This window comes from Lepidochelys kempii, chromosome 9 (genome assembly GCF_965140265.1).
Source record: "Lepidochelys kempii isolate rLepKem1 chromosome 9, rLepKem1.hap2, whole genome shotgun sequence".
NCBI lineage: Eukaryota > Metazoa > Chordata > Testudines > Cheloniidae > Lepidochelys > Lepidochelys kempii.
Window position 1 is genome coordinate 110,558 of NC_133264.1, and position 25,381 is coordinate 135,938.

The following is a 25,381-nucleotide window of genomic DNA, read 5'->3' on the forward strand; positions in this document are numbered from 1 at the left end:
GTTTGGTCAGCGTGGCGAACTCAGCAGCACAGGTGACCATGCAGTCTCCGCAGAATCGCAAACGAACTCCAGCATGGACAGAAAGGGAGACACTGGATCTGATCGCTGTATGGGGAGAAGCATCTGTGCAGGCTGAACTCTGATCAAAAAGAAGAAATGCAAATATATTTGCCAAAATCTCCCAGGGCATGTTGGAGAGAGGCTACAACAGGGACACACAGCAGTGCCGCGTGAAAGTTAAGGAGCTGAGGCAAGCCTACCAAAAGACAAAGGAGGCAAACAGTCACTCCAGGTCAGAGACCCATACATGCTGCTTCTATGATCAGCTGCATGCCATGCTAGGAGGGGACCCTACCACTACTCCACCACTGTCCGTGGACACCTGCAAGGGGGGAGTCTCACGCAACAGGGAGGAGGATTTTGTGGATGAGGAAGAGGAGGAGGAGAATACACAGCAGGCAAGCGGTGAATCTGTTCTCCCTGGCAGCCAGTACCTTTTCATCACCCTAGAGCCAATACCCTCCGAAGGCAGGATCACCGACCCTGAAGGCAGAGAAGGCACCTCTGATGAGTGCACATCTGTAAGTACAGTACAGGGTTTAAAAGCAATAGTGTTTAATGTTTGATTTGCCCTGAAGAATTGGGATGCATTTGCGGCCAATACAGCTACTGGAAAAGTCTGTTCACATGTCTGGGGATGGAGTGGGAATCCTCCAGGGACATCTCCATGAAGCTCTCCTGGAGGTACTCTGAAAGTATTCTGGAATCATTTCAGCACAAAGCATGGCAATGAATGGTCCTGGGTTTTGGTCGTATTCAAGCAACATTTGGTCTAAATCTTTCTGTGTTAGCCTCAGAAGAGTGATATCATTCATGGTCACCTGGTTGAAATAGGGGAATTTTTGTAAGGGAAAAGTAAAAGGACCCCGTTCATGCTGGGCTGTTTGCGCTTGGCTAAAAGGGATCATCCTAGAGAATGCATCCAATGAAGTGAACTGTAGCTCACGAAAGCTTTTGCTCAAATAAATTGGTTAGTCTCTAAGGTGCCACAAGTACTCCTTTTCTTTTTGCAAATACAGACTAACATGACTGTTACTCTGGATCCTGGAGAATAGCCACTCGGTAGGGTGGGGGGAGGTGTGTGCTGCACATCCACCTGAAAACAGCAGCCCCTCCTTTTAAATGTGAAACCCAACCCATTGCTTGCTATGGGAAAGGATGGTGCTGCAGTGTGAAACCATTCCCACATATTATGCGTAAGAAGCCAACCCCACATACCCTTTGCCTTACCATGGCTGCATGGAAACTGAATTCTGTTGCCCAGACGTGTGTGATGTGTCACCATACCAGCAGGCGCTCAATATAAAAGGCAAAATGCGACCTTGTACCTAAAGCACATGTGCTGTCTGCTGTGAATTGCTTGATTCACTGTGAAAGAGTCTCCCTTTTGTTCTCAGAAGTGTAACATCTTAAATTTTACTTTCCCTTTTTATCTCCCCCCATATCATCTCCGTCCCTGAGGTTATCACAGATTAGAAAGCAAAAAAAAACGCACTTGCGATGACATGTTTTCCGAGCTCATGCAGTCCTCCTGCACTGATAGGGCACAGCTTTATGCATGGAGGCATTCAGTGTTAGAGGCTAGGAAAGCATTGAGTGTGAAGAGCAGGGACACGAGTGCGAAGAGCGGAGGCAAGAGGTGATGCGAAGGCTAATGGGGGAGCAAATGGACATGCACCACTTTGTATAATTAAGTATTCATTGGGCCAGAAAGAGAGACAGAGGAAGACATGAGAGATTGATTGGAGTTTGAGGCACAAGTGGTCTTCTCGTCCATCCTCCCCATGGAAGGAAAAGGCCTAGGTAGAGACTGTCGAATCGTAGAAGTCAATGAATGGCTACGCAGGTAGTGTCGGAGAGAAGGCTTTGGATTCTTTGACCATGGGATGGTGTTCCAAGAAGGAGGAGTGCTAGGCAGAGACGGGCTCCACCTAACAAAGAGAGGGAAGAGCATCTTCGCAAGCAGGCTGGCTAACCTAGTGAGGAGTGCTTTAAACTAGGTTCACCAGCGGAAGGAGACCAAAGCCCTGAGGTAAGTCGGGAATTGGGATACCGGGAGGAAGCACGAGCAGGAGCGCGCGAGAGGGCAGGGGTCCTGCCTCATACTGAGAAAGAGGGACGATCAGCGAGTTTTCTCAAGTACCTATACACAAATGCAAGAAGCTTGGGAAACAAGCAGGAGAACTGGAAGTCCTGGCACAGTCAAGGAATTATGATGTGATTGGAATGACAGAGACTTGGTGGGATAACTCACATGTCATGGATGGATATAAGCTGTTCAGGAAGGACAGGCAGGGCAGAAAAGGTGGGGAAGTTGCATTGTATGTAAGGGAGCAGTATGACTGCTCAGAGCTCCGGTATGAAACTGCAGAAAAACCTGAGTGTCTCTGGATTAAGTTTAGAAGTGTGAGCAACAAGGGTGATGTCGTGGTGGGAGTCTGCTATAGACCACCGGACCAGGGGGATGAGGTGGACGAGGCTTTTTTCCGGCAACTCATGGAAGTTACTAGATCGCAGGCCCTGGTTCTCATGGGAGACTTCAATCACCCTGATATCTGCTCGGAGAGCAATACAGCAGTGCACAAACAATCCAGGAAGTTTTTGGAAAGGGTAGGGGACAATTTCCTGGTGCAAGTGCTGGAGGAACCAACTAGGGGCAGAGCTCTTCTTGACCTGCTGCTCACAAACCGGGAAGAATTAGCAGGGGAAGCAAAAGTGGATGGGAACCTGGGAGGCAGTGACCATGAGATGGTCGAGTTCAGGATCCTGACACAGGGAAGAAAGAAGAGCAGCAGAATACGGACCCTGGACTTCAGAAAAGCAGACTTTCACTCCCGCAGGGAACTGATGGGCAAGACCCCCTAGGAGAATAACATGAGGGGGAAAGGAGTCCAGGAGAGCTGGCTGTATTTTAAAGAATCCTTATTGAGGTTACAGGGATAAACCATCCCGATGTGTAGAAAGAACAGTAAATATGGCAGGCGACCAGCTTGGCTTCACAGTGAAATCCTTGCTGATCTTAAACACAAAAAAGAAGCTTGCAAGAAGTGGAAGATTGGACAAATGACCAGGGAAGAGTATAAAAATATTGCTTGGGGATGCAGGAGTGAAATCAGGATGGCCAAATCACACCTGGAGTTACAGCTAGCAAGAGATGTTAAGAGTAACAAGAAGGGTTTCTTCAGGTATGTTAGCAACAAGAAGAAAGCCAAGGAAAGTGTGGGCCCCTTAATGAATGAGGGAGGCAACCTAGTGACAGAGGATGTGGAAAAAGCTAATGTACTCAATGCTTTTTTTGCCTCTGTCTTCACGAACAAGGTCAGCTCCCAGACTACTGCACTGGGCAGCACAGCATGGGGAGGAGGTGACCAGCGCTCTGTGGAGAAAGAAGTGGTTCAGGACTATTTAGAAAAGCTGGACGAGCACAACTCCATGGGGCCGGATGCGTTGCATCCGAGAGTGCTAAAGGAGTTGGCGGATGTGATTGCAGAGCCATTGGCCATTATCTTTGAAAACTCATGGCGATCTGGGGAAGTCCCAGAAGACTGGAAAAAGGCTAATGTAGTGCTCATCTTTAAAAAAGGGAAGGAGGAGGATCCTGGGAACTACAGTCCAGTCAGCCTCACCTCAGTCCCTGGAAAAATCATGGAGCAGGTCCTCAAGAAATCAATTCTGAAGCACTTAGAGGAGAGGAAAGTGATCAGGAACAGTCAGCATGGATTCACCAAGGGCAAATCATGCCTGACTAATCTAATTGCCTTCTTTGACGAGATAACAGGTTCTATGGATGAGAGGAAAGCGGTGGATGTGTTGTTCCTTGACTTTAGCAAAGCTTTTGATACGGTCTCCCACAGTATTCTTGTCAGCAAGTTAAAGAAGTATGGGCTGGATGAATGGACTATAAGGTGGATAGAAAGCTGGCTAGATTGTTGGGCTCAACGGGTAGTGATCAGTGGCTCCATGTCTAGTTGGCAGCCGGTATCAACTGGAGTGCCCAAAGGGTCGGTCCTCGGGCCGGTTTTGTTCAATATCTTCATAAATAATCTGGAGGATGGTGTGGATTGCACCCTCAGAAAGTTTGCAGATGATACTAAACTGGGAGGAGAGGTAGATATTCTGGGTAGGGCTAGGATACAGAGGGACATAGACAAATTAGAGGATTGGGCCAAAAGAAATCTGATGAGGTTCAACAAGGACAAGTGCAGGGTCCTGCACTTAGGACGGAAGAATCCCATAAATGGCTACAGGCTAGGGACCGAATGGCTCGGCAGTAGTTCTGCAGAAAAGGACCTAGGGGTTACAGTGGATGAGAAGTTGGATATGAGTCAACAGTGTGCTGTTGTTGCCAAGAAGGCCAATTGCATTTTGGGCTGTATAAGTAGGGGCATTGCCAGCAGATCGAGGGACGTGATCGTTCCCCTCTAGTCGACATTGGTGAGGCCTCATCTGGAGTACTGCGTCTAGTTTTGGGCCCCACACTACAAGAAGGATGTGGAAAAATTGGAAAACGTCCAGCGGAGGGCAACAAAAATGATTAGGGGCCTGAAACACATGACTTATCAGGAGAGACTGAGGGAACTGGGATTGTTTAGTCTGCAGAAGAGAAGAATGATGGGGGATTTGATAGCTGCTTTCAACTACCTGAAAGAGGGTTCCAAAGAGGATGGATCTAGACTGTTCTCAATGGTAGCTGACGACAGAACAAGGAGTAATGGTCTCAAGTTGTAGTCTGGGAGGTTTAGGTTGGATATTAGGAAAAACTTTTCCACTAGGAGGGTGGTGAAACACTGGAATGCGTTACCTAGGGAGGTGGTGGAATCTCCTTCCTTAGATATTTTTAAGGTCAGGCTTGACAAAGCCCTGGCTGGGATGATTTAGTTGGATATTGGTCCTGCTCTGAGCAGAGGTTGGACTAGATGACCTCCTGAGGTCCCTTCCAACCCTGATATTCTATGATTGATTCTATAGCCTAGTGGTTAGGGCACTCAGTTCAATCCCTGCTCCTAATCAGAGATTAAACCTGAGTCTCCCACATCCCAGGTGAGTGCCCTAACACCGGGTAGACTGGGACACACACATGTACAGTTAGCAGCCCAAAATCCTGACCTGCTTCTCCTGGCTGTCTTCTGTGCAGTTTAGGCCTGACAGCATGCATACTGGATTGAGCCAGGTAGCTGAAATAGGCTGGGGATTGCCTAGTTTGAGAATCCTGCTGGGTTTTAGGTGTGAGCTAGGGTGCCAAGCAACTTGGTGCCCTCAGGACTTAGGCAACTTTGCACATGTTGTAGGGTGATGTGGCAGCTGAGTGATGGTTTTGTGAAGGTCAGTGGTGCCTAAATGTTGATACCTTTGTGCTTTTAGCCCTTTGTTACTAAATGTTGCATCTGACAGTATTAGAATGAATGTGGCTAAAATAAGTCTGCCTTATCAAGCAATCCATATTGCTCTGTATAACTGACCTGCCTCCACCGTTAGTTACCACTCTACGAAATTTTTTTGTCATCTGCAAATCTTACTCACAATGATCTAATATTTTTTCCAGATCATAAGATATTGAATAGCATTGGGCCAAGAATACATTGTTGTGCGACTGTGATGCTCTGTACCTCCGGGGAACACCCAGTACCCCCATGTTCATTCTTGTAAAATGATTGTGTGGTATCCAATGCAAAGTTTGTCATGTCGGGTGTCTTCGGAAGGCTCATGATGCACTGAGCATTGTTGTTATAGTTATGTTATGAGTTATAATTTCATGTATATAGTTATGAGGCTGAAAATATAGCCTCATGGCTTAAAGCAAGCCCAGACAAAAACTCTCCAAGAGCAGAGAGGCAGTTCACACCTCATCAGGGCAGGTATGGGACAAGCCAAGCTCAGCTTCACAGGAACAAAAGACACTGGCTTAGGCAGCAACAAAAGAATCTGTTAGACTCTCCAGGGAGTCACCCCCTTCCTTTGGTCAGTTTGGAATTGTGATGAGGTAATGCTCACCTGACTCTGAAGGGGGGAGGGCAAAGCCAAGAGGGAAGAAAGGACACTATAAAAGGGAGAGAAATATGCCATGCTCTGTCTCTCTCTCTCTTCCACTAACATCTACAGACATCACCACCAAGCGACTGAAGCACTGATCAAAGGGGAGAGCCTGGCTGAAGAGCAACCAGCCAGCCTGTGGTGAGAAGCATCTAAGGGCCTGTCTACACTGGCAATTTACAGCGCTGCAACTTGCTTGCTCAGGGGGGTGAGAAAACACCCCCGAGCGCAGCAAGTTTCAGCGCTGTAAAGCTCCAGTGTAGATAGTGCACCAGCGCTGGGATGATACTGGACTAGAGAGATGATACTGGACTAGACACTGGACATGATACTGGACTAGATAGATCACTTGGTCTGACTCAGTATGGCAGTGCCTATGACCCTGTGACTTTAACAAGATCACTCTTTAATAGCACAGGCTCTTTCATGGTGAAGTAAGGTTACAGCTGAATTGTGAGGCTCCCAAGCATGGGCAGCATGTGAACTGCTGGCTGGGGAGGCCAGCTCCAGCCCCGCCCCTTCCACCTGAGGTCTTGCCCCTTACCCCTTCCAGAATCCCCCCCACCCCAGGTTAGCCCATGCAGCCCCAGCCCTGGAGCACCTGGCTGGGACCGCCGCACTGGGGGAGCCACAGAGGCAGGCCTGGGGTCAGAACTTTGGCAGGGCCATGCCTAGCTGTTTGGGGAGGCACAGCCTCCCCCAACCTATGATACCCGCCACCCATGCTCCCAAGTTATAGCCTAATTAAGAAAGAGTTCATATTGTATTATAAAATGCTAAAACTCTATTATAATTTATCATAATTTCAATAAATATAACAAATAAACATGTTACATAGGGGAAGGTGCACATAGTGCAGATTAGTTCTCTACACAGTCCTGTACCCTTCCTCCACCAATGACTAATGCCAGAGGGTCAGAGAGAGAGAGAGAGAGAGACATAAACTTTCTATAATGCACCTAGTTGTGCAAGACTGCATGTTTTACTTTGACAGTATATTGTAAGATGTCCTAACTGGTCAGAAAGGAGATGGATATTATTGACGTTCATGCTCAGTACATGATGTAAACCTCATTCCCACCTGATTATCTCAGTTAACAGACTACCAGGGCAACCCAGTTCTATCAACACAGAGTCATGTAAGTTCAAGGTGTGGTTTAGCTTCTGTCTGAAAAATGATTTTCCAGACAGGTCCACTGACCTCAAACTACGTTTCTAGAGTGTTTTCAAACAGCCTGGAAATAGAAACCCTATGTTCTCTGCTCTTCTTACCAGAGTAACTTTCCCCAGCAGCTGGCACTAGGCCATACATCTTTCCAGCTATGTAAATATCAACTCCATCCACACTTACAGCATCACTTTCTTTTTTCTGAAAGGCAATGAAATTAATGAGTTGTGTGAAAAGAAATCTTTCCTAGACACAGTGATGACACACATCTAGTTGAAGCATCTCTCAGAGCAAGGATCCAGGAGGCACAATATCAGCTGCCTCATCCTCTATCACCCTAAAAATGAGTCCTGGCCCAGTAAAAATAATACTCCCAGGTTTTACTCCACAGTCCAATCAACTTTAATCAGATTCTTCAGCTGGTTGTGGATAAGCTGAAGTGATTTTTCTGTCAAATCATACCCATAAATTTCAGAATAAAACATAATAACCAAACAGATGCAAAAATGCAGACATGCAATCTCAGCAGCAACAGATTTAACCCTTAGGACACACTGGCCAGTGTTAAGGAGTTAAGAAGGTTAGATAACTAGAGTCATTGGTGATGCTGTGGTGGGAAGGCTTTTGGCCACTGAAGGTATGTTTACACGGCAAAAATCCCCTGTGGTAGTCAGGCCTCAGAGCCCAGGTCTATAGATTTAGGCTTGTGGGACTCACACCATGGCACGAAAAATAGCTGTGTAGATGTTTGGGCTGGACCTGAAGCTTGGGTTCTGAATCTCATGCCCCTATCCGTACTTCAGTGCTCAAGCTTGAACATCTACAAGACTGTTTAGTTGATTTAGTTGGGGATTGGTCCTGCTCTGAGCAGGGGGTTGGACTAGACCTCCTGAGGTCCCTTCCAACCCTGACATTCTATGATTTTTAGCACTGCAGTGCTATCCTGTAGACCTGGGTTCTGAGACTCACTGCCGCAGAGTTTTTTGGTCACGTAGACATACCTTGGAAGGCCCAGTCAGATTATGATTTTTGCTAAAGTGAGTTTCAACAAGTCCCATATCCTTTTGACAGAAACTCCTCTCCTCCATGGCATTCCTCTTCCATTTTCCCACCACTAGTCCTGGCCACATTCTCATGCTAGGATCCAGCCCTTGGATGGTGGATCACAGGGAGCCCAAAGCAGCCCTGTGTTCTGACATGGAGGTGAGAATTAACTGGGAAGACATAGAGCTTGTTTTCACTGCAACAGTTAGCTTCAGTTAGCACACTCGAGTCACTGTACTTGAGCTAGCCTCGCTCAAGTGAGAATGACCACACTTCAAAACAGCACTGGAGTTACACATAGTGATTGGATTAGCTGCTTCTGAGTTGTTGTAACTCAAGCTGTTGCATCCTTTCTGCATTACTAGCTCCAGCATCAGCACTGCCTGAGAGCTTCAACCCCTCCACCCTTGCCACATGGGCCAACTAGTTCACGTTTAGAGCACCATTTAACTTGAGCTTGGGATTTTTGCATGTGGATAGGAGTCGAGTTAGGGGTAACACTTGAGTTACAACTCATGGTAACTGTGCTATAAAGATACATCCTTAGATGTCTTATTGGGTCATGGGACATGTCTCAGCCTCAACAGGAACAGGACACGGTGGACCTCAGTTTTATTATTGATGTTTTAGCAAGTTTCCTCTAAAATGGACAAATACAATAAGACTGAACTCAAATTCAACTTCAGATTGCTGAAGAATTTATACAGAGGCCATTATTACTTATTTAATTGTAAAATAAATTCTGCCCCATGGATAGTTTCATTGAATTTCTGTGTGTAATCTAGTGGCATTCTTCTCCCTTCAAAGCAGCACAGTGGCCATAGTCATGGTAGCTGCAATTTAATATTGGATGATAGAGGGAGATGCATCTTTTTAAATAAAGTGAGTACATAACTAATCTTGTTTGTAAGTGGCACCGATGGATTTCAGCTGATAAAGGATCTGTGGATACATAATATTGTAACAAATCTATAGCCACCTAGGGCTTCACAGCTATCACAATTCTGCACCTCAGAATTATTCAGAACTTTACAGTGGTAATAGGGATAAAACTCAGATATTCAAGTCTTTCCCATAGCTCTTAAGCTAAATAAATTTCTAAATTTTTTCTTGTAAAACAAATTGTGTAATCCTCATGTAAGATTGCATGATCTTAGACTAATAGCATATATTATACAAGTCACAACTGCATTTGATGCTTACCAGCATGATAGACTGGGATATGACTATCAAATTGTGAAGACTATTTTGTACCTGTATTTAAAATACTGGCATTGTGGCTATGTTAGTTTGGATCTACCATGGAGCAGCCTGTTATGTAATATTCCAGACAGCCACCTTGCCCACAAAAGGCATTTGACACCTTGCTGAAGGACCACCACAGAGCCATCAAGGTTAAAAATCTATTGACTTTGACTCTCAGCTACTCGCATGGAGCAACGGAATTTCTACACAGAGGCCTACAGAGTGAAAGCGGGACAGGCAAGCACACTGGTGTACTTGGAACTTCAGCTGGCACAAAAACAGAGGATCTAGTTAAGAGCAGGGTTCTGCTCTGTATAGGGGGGCCAAACATTGCCACATGTAAGCAGGACTGCAGGAGAGGAGCGCAGGAGGGCTCTGCACAGCCTGAAATACTGACAAACCATGGACTGTACAGACAAGGTAAGCCCAGACTAGAGAGGGTGTGCCTTGGGACTTTTGTTATTTAAAAAAACCTGTAACTTTCAAGTGCTTTAAGAGTAAAGTCACTGTGGCATAGGTATTGGAACCAGGGGTGCAGCCACGCCCTGGCTGGAAATGGTTTCCATTATAGACAGGGTTTACAGTTTAGTTCAATGGCTCTCAACACCCGCACTACAAAAATTGTTCCAGCACTCCTGCACAGTTGTTAGGAAATTCTTTTTCTAAGCCTCTGTTCTTTGCTGTCCTGCCATGTTGATCCCAAAAGGGTTAAACAAGTATGCCCATAGCCTAAGTAGAACTGGGGGGTGAGGAGGCACATATAAGCAACTGGTGCGCTCAGGAGGTCTCAGAATCTGATTCTGGATTATAGGGCAGCTGGGCAGCAGTACCCATGTTAAAAGAAAGGCATCAGACAAGAGGTCTGAGCCCAGGAGTATGCGCTAGACTGCCAGAGCTAGAAATAGTTACTTGACTCTCCCCAGATCCACTTGGTTTGAAGCACATGGGATCATGCCATTGGGGCCACTTACAACAGACTGGGGATTTTACAATGTGTTACTGGGCCATTTTTTAACAAGAAATGTATTGACTGGTAAATGATAACATTAATCTATGTAGTGTGACAGAAGGTCTGAAGTCTGCCAGTAATCTACATCCCATGGCAAAGAAAAATTGTGAACAAATTTAAAAAAAATAAAAAAAGGAGTCTGGATGAGTTGGATAAAGCCAGACAAAATTATCCATGAACTGCTGTACCTGTTGTCAGCAGGTAAGCATTTGAAAGGCAGCTATTAATCACTGTTAAAGGACTTTCTTTCTGTCAGTGTCAGACCACCTGTTGGAGGGTGGAAAGGCAATTGTTTGCCAGCCTCAGTGTTTGTGTATTTATCTTTAAAATACTTTGAGAAAATAGAAGTGCAACAGATATCAGAGGTTAAGAAATAGGAAACAGATATCTCTCTGGACACAGTAGCATGAGATACTCACCCAAAATCTCAGGCCTCTACCACAAGACCTCCAGAGAATCCTGTATAATCTCCTGGATTTACCAGCCAGTGCCTGCTGCTTACATACAGAACCAATGTCACACAATTGAGTAGTTCTGATTCTATCCAGCAGAGGACAGTTGTCAATGTACTCATTAACTAATGCATTACAATATATTTCATAGTCAAGAATCAGTATGGTTCATACAAATCATGCTAATAAACTCACCTGGATCATTTCCATACACTGTTCTGTTGTCTTGGCTGAAACACACTGGATCTCTGGTTTCAAGTTCTTTTCTTTAAAGGCAACAGCCATTTCACTACATTTCCAGATCTCCTCAGTGAGCACAACGCACCATCGCAGGCTTTCTGGTAACCCTGCATTAAATTTGAAAGAAAATAATAAGGATTAAATGTAATAGATGTAAACATGTATATATTCTGCTCATTACCATACACCTGGGCCCCTCACCTTATTAAAAAATGCACACTTAGAAATGAACACAATGGTAGTAAACCTCACAGTACACAATAAAGAGGGCTGGGGTGTAATGAACATGAAGACGATTCTTTACTGATACTTATGGCACAGACAGACCGCATGGTTCTCTCTAGCTCCTACACTGAGAAAGTCCTGCCCGTGCTGCTTAATGGTTCCACACAGGGTCTCCCTAACCACTGGGCTAGACTTAGCAGCCACGGAAGGAACTGCTGACTACACTACAAGTCCACTCGCAGAGGGTGGATAAATGACTCCTGCTACTGTCGCCCTACCCAGTGTGCTACTGTGATGCCGACAGACCCCGGTCGTCAGTGGGTGGGATCGAACTGGGACCTCTGAAGCTTAGTGCATGGGCCTCTACTGCATGAGCTAAAAGCCAGCTGGCTGGTAGCTAAGGCTGTAGAGCAGACTTATTTTATCTCTCTCTCTAAGTGGTCTTGGTACCACTAGACGGGAGAGAACACTGCACCCAGGAGGTGTATGGATTACACTATCTCAAAAGGTAAACCATAGGCCAACCTGAACAGATGCATCTGGTGTGTTCTCAAGGCCAACTAATTCTGGAAAACCAGCAAAGCAGACAAGTTCTGTAGGCAAAGGCTCCCTTACTGAAGATGTTCTGGGTTCTGAGAAGTGAAAGCAAACATGGTATCAGGTGGTCCAAGCTGCCAGGAAAGTTCATTTTCTAGTATAGGGATTTAAAGAATATTCTGTATCATAGGCGCTGACTCTGGCTGGAGCACCCATAGAGAAAAAATGGTGGGTGCTGATCACCCACCAGCAGCCCCCCATCAGAACCTCCACCTCCCCTGAGGGCCTCCAGCCCGTCAGCTGGCCCTGCCGATCAGCACCTCCCCTCCCTCCCAGTGCCTCCTGCCCACTGCAATCAGCTGTTTCGCAGTGTTCAGGAGGCTGTGCGGGGAGGAAGGAGGAGTGAGGATGTGGCGCGCTCTGGGGAGGAGGCGGACTGGGGCAGGAAGAGGTGGAGTGGGGACAGGACAGGGACGGGGGGGCAAGCCCTTGGGGGAAGGTGCGGCGGAGCCAGGGGCAGAGCTAGGGGTCAAGCAGCCACCAGCACATTGGAAAGTCAGTTCCTGTGTTCTGTATTATAATTAAGGCTGCGACTCTGTCATGGAGGTCATAGAATATCAGGGTTGGAAGGGACCTCAGGAGGTCATCTAGTCCAACCCCCTGCTCAAAGCAGGACCAGTCCCCAACTAAATCATCCCAGCCAGGGCTTTGTCAAGCCTGACCTTAAAAATATCTAAGGAAGGAGATTCTACCACCTCCCTAGGTAACCCATTCCAGTGTTTCACCACCCTCCTAGTGAAAAAGTTTTTCCTAACAGCCAAACTAAACCTCCCGCGCTGCAACTTGAGACCATTACTCCTTGTTCTGTGATCTGCTACCACTGAGAACAGTCTGGATCAATCCTCTTTGGAACCCGCTTTCAGGTACTTGAAAGCAGCTATCAAATCCCCCCTCATTCTTCTCTTCCACAGACTAAACAATCCCAGTTCCCTCAGCCTCTCCTTGTAAGTCATGTGTTCCAGTCCCCTAATCATTTTTGTTGCCCTCTGCTGGACTCTCTCCAATTTATCCACATCCTTCTTGCAGTGTGGGGCTCAAAGCTGGACACAGTACTCCAGAAGAGGCCTCACCAATGTTGAATAGAGGGGAACGATCACGTCCCTCGATCTGCTGGCAATGCCCCTACTTATACAGCCCAAAATGCAATTGGCCTTCTTGGCAACAACAACACACTGTTGACTCATATCCAGCTTCTCGTCCACTGTAACCCCAAGGTCCTTTTCTGCAGAACTGCTGCCTAGCCATTCGGTCCCTAGTCTGTAGCGGTGCATGGGATTCTTCCGTCCTAAGTGCAGGACTGTGCACTTGTCCTTGTTGAACCTCATCAGATTTCTTTTGGCACAATCCTCTAATTTGTCTAGGACCCTCTGTATCCTATCCCTACCCAGCGTATCCACCTCTCCTCCCAGTTTAGTGTCATCTGCAAACGTGCTGAGGGTGTAATCCACACCATCCTCCAGATCATTAATGAAGATATTGAACAAAACCGGACACAGGCCCAACCCTTTGGGCACTCCAGTTGATACCGGCTGCCAACTAGACATGGAGCCATTGATCACTACCCGTTGAGCCTGACAATCTAGCTTTCTATCCACCTTATAGTCCATTCATCCAGCCCATACTTCTTTAACTTGCTGGCTGGAATACAGTGGGAGACCATATCAAAAGCTTTGTTAAAGTCAAGGAATAACATATCCACTGGTTTCCCCTCATCCACAGAGCCAGTTATCTCCTCATGGAAGGCAATTAGGTTAGTCAGGCATGACTTGCCCTTGGTGAATCCATGCTGACTGTTACTGATCACTTTCCTTTCCTCTAAGTGCTTCAGAATTGATTCCTTGAGGACCTGCTCCATGATTTTTCCAAGGACTGGGTAGCCTCTGGGCCAGCAGCAGCAGTTTGGGTGCATGGGAGGGGGTAGAGGAAGGGGGGTGCAGGGAGTTTGGGGTGGGGGGCTCTCCAGCTCCCACTGGCATGGCTCTGCAGCTCCTAGGCGGAGGTGCCAGGGGGCTCCATGCGCCCTCACGCAGCTCCCATTGGCTGCGGTAACCGGCCAATGGGAGTTGCGCAGCTAGCGCTTGTGGCTGGAGTAGCCCCCTGGCTCCTCTGCCACCTTGGAGCTTCAGGGACATGTGGAGCCTGGTAGGCAGCCCCTGCCAGCCCCACCAACCGGCCCCCACAGCACCAGCAGGGGTCCTGGGCCGCACACTGATGCCCACCCCCCCAGCACCAGTGGGGGTGCCGGGCCACCTCCCCCAGCACCTGCAGTGCCCCCAGACCACCCTCCCCCTCCCGCTACAGCACCTGCGGTCTCCCACCCAAGTTTTAGGTAGGAGTATGTAGTAAAGTCATGGACAGGTAACAGGCCGTGAATTTTTGTTTACTGGTCGTGACCTGTTTATGACTTTTACTAAAAATACCAGTGACTAAAATGTAGCCTTAATTATAATCTATAGTCTGAGACGGGAGTGGCAGAAGGCTCCTAAAAAGTGAGAGGGCCACCAGCATCGGAAACATGGCCCCCACACCCACCCCTTCCCCTGAGGCCCTACTCTCGTGCTGTCCCTTTCCCCGAGGCCCCGTCCCCACCTTGCTCCTTCCCCGAAGACCCCACCCCCTGCTCACTCCTTTCCACCCCTCCTGCCCCTCCTCGCTCACCCTTATGGCCGACAAAAAATGATGGGGCCATGGCCCGCTGGCCACCCCTATTCCAGAGCTCCTGGTCTGAGGCCCAGAGCCTTGGTCCCACTATTGTTAATGTATTTTCCTCACAACACTGGTAGGAAAGTGCTATGAAATACCCATTTAACAGATGGGGAACAGAAGCACAGAGTGGCTAAGTCTCTTGCTCAAGGTCACACAGGAGTTCAATGGTGGACTTAGTGTAGGACATGAAGCCAAGCCCTATGCTGGTGTTGTAACCACCTCCATCCTCTCTTTATATATAAGCCAGCTCTATACCACCCATTCTCTGCTTCTTTGTTGTAGGCAATAAACTGTGGATGGGACAGCGCATGGTCAAAGTACACTTCAGTCTGGAGATCCCTGGTTGATTTAAGGGCTGTGTGTGGTTGTTACAAACCAGCACAATTTAGAACAGTCCTGAGGCTGCTCATTCAGTCTGGATTAAGGTTTCAGCATTCTAGGCTTATGCCTAGGGCCCTAGTTCATAAAGTCAGATTCTGGGATCAGAATCTTAGCTCTCATTAGAAAAAATTTTAGGATGCATGGATGCAAAGAAAAGCTTGACAAATCTGAAGGTAACTAATGCCTACCAAAGTGTGCTAGAACAATGGCTTCAACAGGTGTGAGCTGCCTCATTCCTCTTACTCTGGAACCTGCTGCCACTCCAAGAGTGACTGAGCCAAGGTGTTGGGTCAGGGCCCTAGTGAGCCCATGCGAAGTGTGCCCAGGGCTCCAAATTGCCTTAATTTGGCCCTGGCTGTTCCAAATTAGCCTAGGAGCTGAACCACTTTCCTGGCCAGCCACTGAAGAGAAGGGAAAGAATGGAAATGTGAGACACACACACAAAGGGCAAAGAGCACTGCTACAAAACACCTGAGTCCTGAAAATGCATTAAAACATCTCATGCATTTGGAAAAGGAGCTTCTTTGTTTCTGCAGCTGGGGGGAAGTCTTCTAGAAAGAAAGAAATTAGTTTCTGTCAACCAATTAAAAAAATGAACCATGATTAATTGTGCAATTTAAAAAATTAATCATGATTAATCACACTGTTAAACAATAATAAAATACTATTTATGTAAATATTTTTGGATGTTTTCTACATTTGCAAATATATTGATTTCAATTACAACACAGAATACAAAGTGTACAGTGCTCACTTTATTTTTGATTACAAGTTTTTGCACTGTAAAAAAACAAAAATAAATAGTATTTTTCAGTTCACCTAATACAAGTACTATAATGCAATCTCTTCATCATGAAAGTTCAACTTACAAATGTAGAATTATCTACAAAAAACCTGCATTCAAAAATAAAACAATGTAAAATTTTAGAGCCGTCTAGTCCACCCAGTCGTACTTCTTGTTCAGCCAATCCCTCAGACAAACAAGTTTGTTTACATTTGCAGGAACTAATGCTACCCTCTTCTTGTTTACAATGTCACCTGAAAGTGACAACAGGTGTTCTTATGGCACTGTGGTAGCCGGCATCACAGGATATTTTCGTGCCAGATGTGCTAAAGATTCATATGTCCCTTCATGCTTCAACCACCATTCCAGCAGACATGCATCCATGCTGATGACGGTTCTGCTCAATAACAATTCAAAGCAGTATGGACACATGTTCATTTTCATTATCTGAGTCAGATGCCACCAGAGGAAGGTTGATTTTCTTTTTTGGTGGTTTGGGTTCTGTAGTTTCTGCATCGGAGGGTTGTTCTTTTAAGACTTCGGAAAGCATGCTCCACACCTTGTCCCTCTCAGATTTTGGAAGGTACTTCAGATTCTTAAACCTTCGGTTGAGTGCTGTAGCTATTTTTAGAAATTTCACATTGGTACCTTCTTTGTGTTTTGTCAAATCTGCAGTGAAAGTGTTCTTAAAAAGAACAACATGTGCTGGGTCATCATCTGAGACTGCTATAACATGAAATATGTGACAGAATGCGGGTAAAACAGAGCCAGGAGACATACAATTCTCCCCCAAGGAGTTCAGTCACAAATTTAATTAACTCATTATTTTTAATGAGCATCATCAGCATGGAAGCATGTCCTCTAGAATGGTGGCCGAAGCATGAAGGGGCATACGAATGTTTGCACGTAAATACCTTGCAATGCTGGCTACAAAATTCCCATGCGAATGCCTGTTCTCACTTTCTGGTGACACTGTGACTAAGAAGAGCATTATCTCCTGTAAATGTAAACAAACTTGTTTGTCTTAGCGATTGGCTGAACAAGAAGTAGGACTGAGTGGACTTGCAGGCTCTAAAATTTTACATTGTTTTATTTTTGAATGCAGTTATGTAACACACAATAAAAACCAAACATTTGTAAGTTGCACTTTCACAACAAAGAGATTGCACTACAGTACTTGAATGAGGTGAATTGAAAAATACTATTTCTTTTGTTTATCCTTTTTACAGTGCAAATATTTGTAATAAAAATAATATACACTTTGATTTCAATTACAACACAGAATACAATATATATGAAAATGTAGAAAAACATCCAAAATATTTAATAAATCTCAATTGGTATTCTATTGTTTAACAGTGTGATTAAAACTCCGATTAATTGAGATAATTTCTTTTAATTGTGATTAATTTTTTGAGTTAATCGCGTGAGTTAATTGCGATTAATCAACAGCCCTAGAATAAATTTTCAAGCACTGAAGGAATAAACCTGCTAACAGAACATAATGTAGTGGAACCAAACAGTAGGACAAATCCTGCCATTCTTACTTAATCTTTATTCAAGCAAAAGGCCCACCAAAACAATGAGAACCCATCCCATTAGTTTGCCTAAAGGACAGCAGAATTTGGAGCTGTATGTTTCACATGTTTCTGGCTACAGTATGATACTTAACTGACTGAAATGTGGGCACTCAGCATATCAAAATTATATAAAACAAACCCTAAGTGGTCCAGGAAAAAGAAAAGGAGGAGAAGCTGTAAATGAGGGAGTCTTTTCAGGCAACAATACCAATTTACCAGACTAAAACCCCTCCCACTCATATGGGCAAGATGAGTCTACTTTTCATGCAGTTTGCAATGAAACTCTGCTGGTCCAAATTGCAGTTTGGGGATTTTTAATATGAGTTTGTGGTTCAACACAGAGGCTACAATCATTAATGTGGAGAAGGAAGACTGTCGTGACAGGTGCTCAGGTACCACTGAGAGGGGCATGCTGCAAGAATCAAGATAGAATAGGAAAGAAACCATGAGATCTCATCACCAGTCAGTGTACATTTCAGGACTTGGGAACTACTGATGTAGTTAACACAACACAAATCGGCACATTTGTGCTGCCCCACTTGCAAGTATTGTGCATTCTCAGGGCAGTGCAAGGAGGTTTCATGCCCTAGGCGAAACTTCTACCTTGCGCTGCCCCCCCCCCCGCAGCAGCTCCCTGCCCCACCCCTACCCTGAGGTGCCCTCCCCGCCACCCCCTTCCACGGCCCGGGCAGTCCCCCCCGCGGCAGCTCCCCGCCGCCCTCTCCCTCGGCCCGGGGAGCCCCTCCTGCGGCAGCTCCCCACCGCCCCCTCCCTCTGCCTGGGGAGCCCCCCCTGCGGCAGCTCCCCACCCCAGCTCACCTCCGCTCTGCCTCCTCCCCGAGCACGCCGCCACTTTTCCCTCCTCCCAGGCTTGCAGCACCAATCAGCTATTTGGCGCGCAAGCCTGGGAGGGAGAGAAGCAGAGCGGAGTGGTGCCCGCCCCCCCCCCCGTTACTTGCTGCAGGAGGCCCTCCCCGCTCCCTCCTGCCCCAGCTCATCTCTGCCCCCAACCACTTGGCACCCCAGGCAACCGCCTAGTTCACCTAGTGGTTGCACCGGCCCTGTGCATTCTGTCTCAGGGCCAGGGATAGATTACAATTAAACGGAGCATCAGTCTAATATTCAAGGGTCCTGTCTCTTTGGTCTCCCTCTGGTCTTTGTACTGAGCTCAGTGATCAGCATTCTGCTTTCTATGCCCACCCTGTGGAAGAGGAGCCACGTCCTGATCAGTTCGCTCAGCACAGCGAGCTCCTATACCATGGTAGGTGGATCCTTGAAGCAGTGTTTCATGGTCCCAAATTCAGAGTGGTCTCCTCTCCCACTGCAGTGTGATGTTTGGGTCTTCATGCTCCAAGGATTCTCCAAAAGGTCAGGATGCAAACATGAATTCAAACAAAATAAAGGTGGTCTCTCTTGTAAGAGCACCTCTACTTGTGATTACAGAGGCAAATCCAAAGGCCCAACTTACTGCTGAGATCGCAGCTCAAGCCTTGCATGGCATGCATATATTCGTCACCCAGCCAAGCCTGGTAGTTCTGATTTGTGATTTGAACCAATTCTGTGGTGGTGTCTTTGAAGAGAAGATTCTTTGCATTGTAAGCAGCAGAATCAAACATCTGAAATCTTTGCTGTAACATTAAGGAAAGAGAAAGTGTCTATAAGGCAAACACACCTTTATCTAATGCTTGGTCTATACTTAAAAAGTTAGATTGACATGGCTCCCTTAGTGAGGTGTGTTTAAAAAAACATACCTCTGACTGACATAGCTCTACTGACCGAAACCCCAGTGGAGATGCAGCTATGTTGATTGGCAATGCTTCCATTGATACAGCTACTGCTGTTCGGGGAGGTGGCATCTTTACACTGATGGTAAAACTTCTTCTGTTGGCATAGGCTGCATCTACACTATGGGGTTATACCTGCATAGGTACGCCAACATGGCTATACTGATATAATCTTTGTATTATAGACATAGGTCCTGTCTACACAACTGCAGCACAGCTACCAGGCTGCTACTATATTACTGTAGTGCCACAGAGTAGATAGTTCCTACATCAATGGAAGAGGTTTTTCCACTGATGTAGGTAATCCATCTCTCTGAGAAGCAGTAGCCCAGTTGATGGAAGAATCTTTCCGTCAATCTAGCTGCATCTACACCAGGGGTTAGGTCAAACTAACTATGGGGTTTAGGGTGCAAAATTTTTCACAGCCCTGAACGAGTTGCTAAGTCAAACTAAGTTGTAGGTGTACACCAGGCCATAGCCTAAGTAATGTTTAAGTCTGGGGTGAAAAGATCCACGTAGTTGGAAATCTTGGCATTAAGGGCACTATCTCACTTGTACCTTCCCAAGCCATAAACAGTTGCCCCTCAAGAAGTTCAAGCCTTTTTCAGTCTCTTCATATCTGGGGGCAAAGATAGTGGTGTGAGACCACCAGCCACATTTTGTGGCTGAAATCCATCTTTAGGCCTGATCTTCCCAGCTGCTGAGTGCCCTCCACTCCCATTTAATTCTCACTGAGCTGAAGGTGGTCAGCATCCCACAGGATCAAGCCCGGTGGGTGGAAGGGCAACTAAAAAAACAGTACAACAGATACCAAAAAACATAATCCACCTGCCCCTGCTTAAGCATCTGGAAGATGAGTGACCCATCGGTGTCAGGTCTGACAACAACAGCATGAGCTGGGACTCGGGCCAGGTGGCATTTCCTCCAGTCTGTAACCTCAGCTGTGCTGCCATCGCGGCAGAGAAGTTGGAAGTCCCTGGAGTGAAGCTCTTGGGCCCATGAGGAAGGAGTCTGGCCTGAAATCAAATAGAACACAGTTATGATACAGCTTTCAGAATCACACTGATGGACAAAGAGCTGCTGATGCATCTGTCTCCCTCTGACCCTGCTCTACACATCCAGCCACACTATTTCTAAGGTACCTAATCATATGAGCAGCAATTCTCCACTACATTCTGCCTGATTTTCCCAACAGCTGCATAAAGCAGGAGGAAAGCTGACTTAACTGGCTACCTGAGAATTCCCCCTGTCTAAGGGTGCTCTCTAAGAGGTGAAAAACCACCAGAGTGGCTGTAGACCACCCTATCACCTCGTATTCCCCAATGTATGGTTGGGGGGAAATATATTATGGTTGAAGCTATTCCTTTGGCTTCAGATATAACCCTATGAGACTGTAGGCAGTTAAACATAAATTAGAACAGCGTTCAGGCAGCTCTGAATTATGCTGGGGACCACAGCAGTGCTGAGATGGTCCTAAAATCCAGGGGCCACAAGGGTGGCCCAGAACAAACTTTTACACCCACCCACCCTGGTGTCCTGCACTAAATGGAGCTCCACTGGACTTAAAAATCAGGACCTTGATATCTAAGTGGTATATACTCACAGGTATACTCAATAAGTGCCATGGGTATAAGGGAGGTTGCATTGATTAGTGGTACTACAAACTAAGTTCCCTTCTGCCTGTTTCTGCAGAGATTCCTGCGTAGAGAGGAGCCTAAGCCACAATTATTTGTATTCAACTTTTAAAATATACCAAAGACCAAGACTGTTTGGATCCAGGATTTTGGTTCAGGTCAATCTCTGCTTCTAGACTGCAATTAAAGATCCCACTTTACTTTTTGCTGAAATCGCCAGTTGATTTGAAAATGTCTGACTTGGGGGCATTTTTCTTTCCCTTGTGTTCACACAGTGTTCTGGCTTTATTGCTTTATTCCTTGCATCAGAATAAATTCTGAACATATGACATCACTCTGATTGTTGGGGTCACCAGATTTGCAATGCTTTAGAGACTACAGCTGGACTTTCAGTTGAGAGATGAACCCTTACATTACTCACCATCTGTGTTTTCAGACACTGTGCTGTGCTTCACAAAGGCGACATCTCCAGCTCCTTCAGCCAAACACCTACCATAAATCAGACTATATTTATACACTATTAATCGTAAGTATGGAATACTGCTTGGTGACAACAGTAGGGCTGTGCAGTGCAATGTACCCAAAGACCACCAGTAGGAAGATGCTGAACTATGCTATTTTTATGCTGTGTGTAAGGATCAAGGCAGAGGCTAATGCAAGGGTGGGCAAACTAGGGCCCACGGGCCAGATCCGGCCTGTCAGGGCTTTGGATCCGGCCTGCGGGACTGCCAGCTCCATGCTGCTCCCGGAAGTGGCTGGCACCATGTCCCTGTGGCCCCTGAAGGAGGGGGGGGACAGAGGGCTCTGTGCGCTGTCTCGCCTGCAGGCACCCCCCACCCCCGCAGCTCCCATTGGCTGGGAACAGGGAACCGCGGCCAGTGGGAACTTCGGGGGAGGTACCCACAGGCGAGGGCAGCGCACAGAGCCCTCTGCCCCTCACCTCTCCCAGGGACTTGGTGCCGGCCACTTCCGGAAGCCTTAGCCCCGCTGCGCACCACTGCCATCCTGGAGCCACTCAAGGTAAGCAGTGCCAGGCCGGAGCCTGCACCCCAACCCCCTGCCCTGAGCCTCCTCCTGCACTCTGCACCCCCTCCTGCATCCCAACCCCCTGCCCTGAGCCCACTCCCACACTCCGCACCCCCTCCTGCACCCCAACCTCCTGCCCCAGCCCTACATTCATGGCGCTGCGTGCAATTTTTCCACCCAGATGTGGCCCTCGGGCCAAAATGTTTGCCCACCCTGGGCTAATGGCTAGTAGGGCAGGTGATGACAATGCTTGGTGCTATACAAGAGATACATATCAAATGATTTCCTGAAAAGTCTACAGTCTCGGACAGACACAAGGCGCATTGGAAAATCTGGAATGAGGTGTCACTGTTTAAAATAAAATTATACAGATTTTTAAATTTGTGACATCTGTGGGGGCCTAGTCCAGGCCACGGGGATTGGGAAGATTGGACACCCACACACACACGCACACACAGAAGAGAATAAGGCATGCACAGAGGAGTGAGAAAAATAGAGGAAGGAGGTATTGAAGTTGGCATTGGCAAAGTGGAGGAGGAGGGGAGCACAATAAGAGATAAGAGAACTAATTGCACTTGAAATGGGAAGCTTCAGATTTACCAAATAGCTGGCTAAGTCCAATGTTCAGGTGTGAAAACTGTCAGGGTCCATCAGTTCTTGCTAAAATGGCATCAAATCCAAGCATGTTAAGCACTTACGGATCTGTGCTCAGGTGAATATCAAGATTTATTTTCCCATGAGGTGAATATTGATGAAGACAAAAGTAACATCAATGGGATTTCCATGCACAAAACAAGTTATGTGAGCTAGAGTTTGTATAGAAGAACAGATATGCCTTTGGCCTTAGTATCTAGTGAAATTATTTTAAGATTACCTCAAATTATAAATTCACTTAGTTTTATATTTTAACAGATTTTCTACTAGCATTATTCATTGGCTCTCTGGAATTCTGCTGAAAGTCAATTGGGGGTCAGATATCTTGCCAATTGGCACAGCATATACAGACAAATGTTAAAAATTAAACACCAAGACTTTACCTGAAAGCCCCGCTGTAGTCATAATATTGCTCTTTTGAATTTCTTTCACATTTGTTCTGCCCAGATGCATCCCCTTTACAGAGCTGACAGAGGGATTTTGGGTAATTTACATTATTGGCTCCAGGAACACAGCTTGCACTGAAATATTCACTAACAGCTATAAGTAAAATTAAGGTAACAATATTTTAGCAACTAAAACCAAAACCAAAAATGGCAAAAACACATTTTAACAAACCTTAATTATACATTTCTATACATTAAAAAAGTGATAATAGCTTCTATGTATAAACTGTTTTTAAAAGCCAGCAAATACAGTAGGCTAAATTCTGATCTGAGCTGCTTCAGGTCAATTCTCAGTTAGAATGAGCAACAAAAGAAGGGAGAAAAAATCAGCTAGAAGCCAAGGTTCTTGTCCCTGTGAGTGCTTCCGCTATCCAGGAAGCCCATATTCATGCCAGTGGTCAGTGACAGGGACTCTCTGGAAAGCAGGTTACATCCCAGCAGCCCTTACCTTTTGGAACATTGCATCCCATCACTGACATGCGACCACTATCAATGAGGTAGCCAACAGGAACATTCCAGCCAACTGTTCTGTTGATGCCTGTGTGGCATGACCTTACGCCCTTCAAACTGTTGATGCTAATGAAGGATTTTTTTCTGACAACAGCCACTGCATAGTATGAAGTGCCAATTTCTGCATAGGAACAAAAAGGGATCAAAATTAAACTAATGTAGAAGCAGTATTACGATAAGAGACATTGACCTGACACCTTTTCATAATCTTCCACATCCATATTCAAAGGGCACAAAGCTCACACCCCTGGTATGACGCCACTGACCTCAGTAATAAATTCTGCCTGTTGTTTCTTCCTTGTGTAAATGTTTTTGTAAATAAAGCCATATTTAGACTTTAATTTGTAAAAGAAATGCCCCATAATTACCTTCTAATTTAATAATTTTTATTTTATAGCATCAGAGCCCATTAGCACCAAGAGTATGAAGGGGCAAACATTATTTTCACCAGTTTATGGCTGATGTGATTCACAAATTCATAAAGCTTAATGCCACAATGGACCATAAGATCATCTAATTCGACTCCTGTGTATCACTGGCCATTACATTTCATCCAGTTACTTTTATATTGAGCCAAATAATTTGTGTTTGACTAAAGATAACTTGCATTTGACTGAAGCATACCTTCCAGAAAAGCATCCAGTCTTGATCTGAAGACATCAAGGAGAATCCACCACTTCCCTTTGTAGTTTGGTTAATCATGCACACTGTTAAAACTTTGTGCCTAATTTCTAATCTGAAATGTACCTTTTTGTGAATCTTAATCTGGAAAACTCCTGAATGCTAACTGCACAAGTCCCATTAACTTACTCTCTGAGGACTTCAGGATGTCACCTATGGCTTGTCTACACTCACAGTTCTCTTCACGTTTCTCTCCCAACACCCAGCTGCACTAGCAGTTCCATCAGTGGTATTGATGGCAATGCGGGGAGCACTAGTGTAGACCAACTAGCTACCGTTTAACCAGCATCATTAAAGAGCTGCTTTTAGCTGGGTCAGAGGAAATGGAGGTTAAAATGCTGGTGGACTACCTACACTAGTACTTCCATCATGTTATCACTTGGATGGCTGCATCCGTGACGACGGGAAAATTGAAGGAAAATGCTAATGTCTGAGTTCCCTCTTAGTGAAATAGGGTCAGAAGGTCAGATTTTACAGGCTGTACTTATGTTAGTCCCGCTAAATGCCAGGAGAATGATCCTGTTTCCATTGAAATAAATGGCAAACCTCATGTTGACTTTAATGGGAGCAGGATCAGGCCCTGTGGGACTGTTCACGTGAATGACACATCTAAGACTGGGCCCAAGCATTCTTTCATTAACATATATTAACTTATTTGTTCATTTTTGCGTAGTGTTTGGAATATAGAAAGCACTAATGGCTAAGTATAATTAATATAACCAGCTTTGGATTAATACTGGACCCGTGCCCAGGGGCTCTGGCCAATTTGGGCGCCCCTATAGGAGCACCAGAACCTGTGTAGAAGTGTTGGGGGAGGGCTCTCCGGCGCCAGAACTGTGGCTCTGCCCCCTGCTCCTCCTTTTTCCCCTGAGGCCCCACCCTCTGGCCAGGCCAGAAGCAGGCCATGGTAATAGCCACCCAGGGAGCCTGTGCCGGTATGGGGAGCTCCAGACCCTCCACCTGCCCTGGGTGGGCAGGGGAAGAGTGCCCAAGAGCAGCCCCTGGCTCATGTCTCTGCCCCTCGGGCCATTCCACCCAGGGCAGGTGGAGAGTCTGGGGCTCCCCACAGTGGCCCGGGCTCCCTGGGTGGCTCTTACCATGGCCTGGCTCCAGCTTCTGACCCAG

At 46.2% G+C, this 25,381-nt stretch overlaps 1 protein-coding gene across 3 annotated transcripts in view; it reads right to left on the reverse strand.

Annotated features, from left to right (window-relative positions):
• The window catches only part of MELTF (melanotransferrin), a 78,087-nt gene that overhangs the window by 23,020 nt on the left and 29,686 nt on the right, over nt 1–25,381 (reverse strand). For all 3 annotated transcript variants that reach the window (XM_073358914.1, XM_073358915.1, XM_073358916.1), the window contains 7 exons: nt 23,514–23,696; nt 23,003–23,159; nt 21,361–21,428; nt 20,134–20,321; nt 18,990–19,149; nt 11,204–11,355; nt 7,363–7,459 (listed from right to left, as the gene is read on the reverse strand). In XM_073358914.1, coding sequence (XP_073215015.1) covers nt 7,363–7,459; nt 11,204–11,355; nt 18,990–19,149; nt 20,134–20,321; nt 21,361–21,428; nt 23,003–23,159; nt 23,514–23,696 — 1,005 coding nt within the window. The remainder of the gene's footprint in view (nt 1–7,362; nt 7,460–11,203; nt 11,356–18,989; nt 19,150–20,133; nt 20,322–21,360; nt 21,429–23,002; nt 23,160–23,513; nt 23,697–25,381) is intronic.